The 5987-nt window shown below is 33.6% G+C and overlaps 1 protein-coding gene across 1 annotated transcript; it reads right to left on the reverse strand.

Moving 5' to 3' along the window:
* Positions 1-200: 200 nt before the first annotated feature.
* On the reverse strand, positions 201-5483 carry LOC140757909 (ras-related protein Rab-18). Its single transcript, XM_073093785.1, has 5 exons — positions 5173-5483; positions 4509-4676; positions 3188-3329; positions 1558-1680; positions 201-1098 (listed from the first exon to the last, which is right to left on the reverse strand). The coding sequence occupies exons 1-5, from the start codon at positions 5232-5234 to the stop codon at positions 979-981; spliced, it is 615 nt and encodes a 204-aa protein (XP_072949886.1). The 5' UTR covers positions 5235-5483; the 3' UTR covers positions 201-978.
* Between the last annotated feature and the right edge of the window lie 504 nt (positions 5484-5987).

The following is a 5987-nucleotide window of genomic DNA, read 5'->3' on the forward strand; positions in this document are numbered from 1 at the left end:
TGTTTATGCATGGTGATATAGCCATGTTCAGATTCAAAGAAATGACAAAAAAAAAAAACAAAATCGCAACCACTAATACTTTTTGGAATGTTCACATCATATTGGAACCATTTTTTTTCACCAGATTAAAAAAAAACGATTACTTATCAAAAAGAGCACTAATGAATTCAATTTCAATAAAAAATTCAATAAATCCATTTTAATTTTGAATAATTTTTGAACACACGTAAAGTTACAATTCACTTACAGACCATTTTTTAATGTATTAATAAACAACTTTAATATTAAAACACCTGAACGATAAACAATCAAGTTTGAAATAGGAGGTTCTTAAATTAGCCATCATAGTTCTTGTGATATTTATAAAATAGGGCCCCGAACTTTGAATAACAAGTTTATGTTATTCAAATATCGTCTGTACTTAGTTACAATAACAAATCATTAGAATCATAGCTACATAATATATTCTACGTGCTTTTAGCCCATGTTGAACCGGCTATATTGCCCCTGATATTAATCCGCTTTGGTTGTACTGCAAGATTGCCGATACAATATTACAATGGTTCTGCACAATACTAGGCTCGTAAACAGGCTAGTTAAAGCTATCAAGTTCGCAATCGCAGCTGCAATCTCGATTTTGTAGTAATAGTTTAGAGTAGCACCACAGAGTTCGATGCCTAGCAGACTGGATTAAAATGTTGCACAAAGACACATTTAAGCTAGTTTTACTGGCAATATTGCTGACTTACCTATAGATTCGGCATAAATTCCAACAAAATGCAATTTTTTGCCCGTTTGCGCATCCTATTTAACTTGAACGTTGCCGGCAATATTGCCTGCACAATAATGGACCATAAAAAAGAACGAATATCGATTAATTTAAAAACCTTCTCATTTCAAATGACAGCAAAAAAAATCAAGGTACAGCCAACCATAACTACAAAATGACGTCAAGCTACAAGCTACACGCTACAAGTTCTATATGGTACAAGTGTAGTCGTAGCACGAGGATTCGTCCCTCCCCCTCCTGTCCTCATCTGATATGCGGATGTTGGAAGACGAGCCTGTCGACTCCCAGAGTCCTGGTGTCTCTATTATCTAGAAAACAAATACTTTCTTATAAACTTATCCTTGAACATGGATGTTCTATTTACATCCTTTATTAATAACATATCTATCTATTTCTTACCTACTAAAGATCAAAATTTGACAATGTCTGGCATGAAGAAATTGCCAAATGTTATTCTTTGGTAGACAAAACATTGGATAGATTATTAATAACGATAGTAAGACTTTAGGTTGATTCTTTAGTCCCTTCTTAGTGCTGTTTTCAGTTATCTATGAAACTTTAAAAAAATGGTTTACAAACGACGGACAGAGTAGTAGTTCACACCATTTTTAAATGCTTTCGGCACCTCCACAAAAAAAATATCAGACTACACTATATTTGCAATTTTTCATGTTAATTAAAAACATCCTTAAAATCCGAGAATCCCAAATCACTAAACATAGTATAGTTCTTGAGTATTTGAATTTTGAAGTCTAAAATATTCTTACCTTCTGCACCAACTCCTCAAAAGCTAAGTTGATACCCTCTTGAGTCTTAGCACTGCTCTCAATAAAGAGCATCCTGTGTTTTTGTGCGAACGCCTGGCCAGCCTCCCTTGTGACTGCACGAGGCTACATAAAAAAATATTTTAAAATAACTCTAAAATAATATAATATAAAATATTCTAACATAAATATGCGAGAGCTGTATAATGTCATAACTTTGTGCTTAAAATTATACACTGATTTAGGGCAGTCACAAATCAATATATATTTTTTTATAATATAGGAGTAGCAGACGAGCATGCAGTTCATCTGATGGTATAGTTATCGCCAAACTGCTAGTCCGCTCTGAAGTTGTTGAGAGCAGTAGTCATACAATTTACTATGGCGATGTGATTCATTTATATATTTAGAGCGGACTAGCATTTTTACGTGGACTATAAGTGGCTACTGCCGCCCATTGACATCTATAATCAATCCCTGATAGGATTAGATATCCCAATTTGAGGTCGGCCAAAGACGCGCTGCTACCCTTGAGAACTAAGCAGGATCGCCTCGGAAAAGTATGTCTCCCTTACCACACCTTTCAAACCAGAACACAGCTGCGCTTAATACAGTTGTTATGAGGCAGAATCTGACGGTGGTGCCGCCAGAGTCGAATCACAAAGGGCTCTACCTCCTTAATGTTTTACTAGATTGGGTAAATAAACAAACCCTTAGTTCTATTTATATTTCCTTTTGACTTAAAATAAAAGTTATCACAAGTATGTTAATCATAAATAGGAATGTTAACTCGTATCAGTAAAGTATTAGTCATGTAAATATATGACAATTTATTTTACTTTTAAATAGATCAGTACGCAATTACCCGTCATAGATCAGAGTTCATGGGTACTAATGTATGATAAGTTCTGTCAGTAGGACAGTTCTGTCAGACAATGCTTAATATGCTATGCAGAATGTGCTTAAGGAATGCCATTGAGACATACGAGTATGAACAAAATAATACACATGTTTACTGAAGAAACACTTAGATTTAATTGATTTATTTTATTGATATAAAGTTAAGCAACATAGGGTGTGGTAGGGACTTCTAAGTGTATACTGATGAGTAAATTTCAAGCTTATTTATTTATTTTATTTTATTTATTTCCATTTAATTCAGACATAGTCCATATTTTATGGGGGCATTTTAAGTCATTGATGCAAGTTGTCAACATCGAAAAGCAGGCAACTATTATTTGTAATTAGAGGCCTTACTTAATAATAAATTTTTAATATATAAGTTGGGACCAATAACTAATTTCTCTTGTACTGATATGCTTTGAAGAAGAATTTAATTCACACTAGTGGGAAGATGCATGTGCTTAGGATTGGGACATAAAACAAGGACACATTTTACAATTTCAGCACCATATTAGGATTGTCTATCTATCTATCTGTGTCGTGGACACAGAGAATCCTAACATGCTATGGACACACACAAAGACAACTAAATCTTAATTCATAATTTAGATGTATGGCTGACCGGGGATCGAACCTGGAACCTTTTAAATGTCAGATCGGTATTGTGACCAACGGCCACGCGCCAAGCGCCGTAACTGTTGCAACTATAAAAATAACAACAAATGCTTACCTTATCTATCTTGTTCCCAACAACCAAACATACAATATTCTTCTTCGTAGAGTACACTTGCAATTCCTCCACCCATTCATTCAGTTTGGCCAACGTTTTCGGTTCAGAGACATCATAAACCAATATAGCACCATGTGCGTCTCTAAAACAAAAGTAAAAAACCAGCTGTGAAATCTCAACGGTGCTCAAGGTAAATGTTGTGTAATTTCCTGTTGAGTCATTCTCGAAATGCCATGACATTAATCACTGTATTAATAGTGCAAAAAATTCACCGATTACTCTAAAATTATCTTATAATTTAAATAGAAGTTTTTTTTAGGTAAAAGATGTATTTTATGAATGTTTTTTTGCCGCTTCTTCATTCAAATACCTTGCCAATTGTGGTAGATTATTGATATTTAAAAATTCTTAATGTAATTATCTACTACCGCGTTTCCCAACCTGTGGTCCGCAGACCCCTGGGGGTCCGCGATTATATGTATGGGGGTCCGCGGTGTCATATCTGGACCATACATAAATCACTCGTTATATGCAAAAGGGCCCCCTTACTGCTTTTTTTCAACCACATACCTATGTGAAAGGGCATTCTCTACTCTTGTTTATACAAAAACAAATACAGAAACAGATTACAAGTAGAATCTGATTTGAGATTACAGCTTACTAGCAACATCAACCTGAATATCCCTGATTTAGTTGCAAAAAAAAAAGTTGGTGTTGCACCAACTTTCACATATTTTTTTTTTCATATTTTTCGTAATAAATAGTTATAATTATCTTCTGCATTTGTTTTTTTTTGTATCTGTAATAACTAAAATAAATACCAAATCCGTTTTTTTGCTGTTAATTTTATTAAGGGGGTCCGTGAAAACTGTGTTTGATTTCCTAAGGGGCCGTGGACTGAAAAAGGCTGGCAAACGCTGATCTACTACAAAAAAATATTAGGTTTGATAATCTCTTATAACAGTTCTTTTTCTCTTTTGTGCAACCTCCGAGCAGATTACTAGCAGGCGACGGCAGGATATACTGAAGTTGGAGGAAAAGACTCTTTTTCTATCTTTACACAATTCCATTAGGTTTCTTTTTATAATATAGGAGTACAATATAGGAATATAATTAGGCAGAAATAAGTGCAGCAGTGGTGCCACTGGAGTTGAACCATAAAGTGTTCTACTGCCTTTAGCAAGTGTTGTAAGTAACTTAGAACAGTTGCATTACTAAGCAAACCCTTATTTTGAAACATATAATTGTTGGAACTGCTTATTATGAAATTAGTCCTACACAAAATTTTATTGTTTCTCTACATGGACCTAACTTTACCCACCTGTAGAAGCTATTAGTCAGAGTCCGATACCGCTCCTGTCCGGCAGTGTCCCATATACCCAACTTCACTTTGAGGCCGTTCACCTCCATCACCTTACACTTGTAATCCACTCCGATGGTAGCCGGGAATGACGCATTGTAGTCTCCCGTTGTAAATGCCAGAATGATACTAAAATGGAAAACTATGTATTAAATACTGTTAATCTTTTTTACTTATAGATTAATTTAAGTTTAAAAGTATAGATAAAACATATCCATAGTGTCATAGATATATGAGTGTCATAGGCCATGTTTTTAAACAGTCTGATTTCTGTTCTAACCATTGTATAGATGTCATAACGTATTGTTTTCGTTTTCTGCTATAGGTCTAGGCTTGTGTGCAATCGAATGTTTGTAAAGTAAGACATATTATAAATTATATGCATAGTTATCTAGCGGAGAGGTGCTGCTTTGTCTGAAAAAAGTATCACAGGTTTGCATTCCTATGTACACAGCTGTGATTATTTTGGGCTTTTGTTCATAGGTTATGTTTTGATTATTATGCTTTGTCTTCACTATGTTAACAATGTGTGTACTTGAATCATGGTGTATTTGTATGTGCATGTACATACGTGTTATTACTGAATGTGTGAAATGACTGTACAATTTCACAACAATAAACTTACCTCGATTTGCCAACACCACTCTCACCTATCACCAGAATCTTGAGCGTAGTCACATAATCCATTCTGCACTACTCAATACTAAAATTTGCAAATATCGAGTTTGCAATCTTTGTTTTGCAACTCCGGAAATAAGTATTTTAGTCAACCCCAAAAAGCAATGCTTAAGTATCACTTTATTATTGATTTATTACGAAAAACTGTACAATTATATTAAACTACTGCGTATATACATGAACAATGTTAAACAATAAGATTAAAATTCAATATTTTATTACTAAATCGAATGACGTTTTAGTATTGAAAAATAAAAAGTCAATGTCAAAAGTCAGTGACGTTTGACAGCGAGTGAAGTGGATTGCGTTCCGTTACTGCTATGTAACTCTTTTCTCAGTTTTAATAATTAGCGGAAAATTAAATAAGTCTTTCCTTTTTAGAAGTACAACAAGAGAAACAAAATTACTTAATTATTACTTTTATTATAAATTGATATTGTTTCATTATGATGAGTACGTCAAAATATTTCGTGCACATTCTCCATAGCAGAAATAATGAGCAGGATGTTAGCAGGAAAATAATTTCATTCAAAATTTCTTTAGAATTCGTAATATAATGTTACCTGAATAAATTACAATAAAATAATAATGCTTATATACTTTGAATTTACTCCGAACATAAATCTGTTCTGATTTGAGACCGCACTAAAATATCTGTAATAAAAAACCCTTGCATCTTTTGATGCTTATATTTCTCTAGGATCATCGTTATTTCAAATAACTTTTTCAACACACTGTATTGTATACATTTTTAATCATAAT

Source organism: Epargyreus clarus, unplaced genomic scaffold (genome assembly GCF_041222505.1).
Source record: "Epargyreus clarus isolate Ecla_fem2 unplaced genomic scaffold, WU_Ecla_fem_2.2 ptg000005l, whole genome shotgun sequence".
Taxonomy (NCBI): Eukaryota; Metazoa; Arthropoda; class Insecta; order Lepidoptera; family Hesperiidae; genus Epargyreus; species Epargyreus clarus.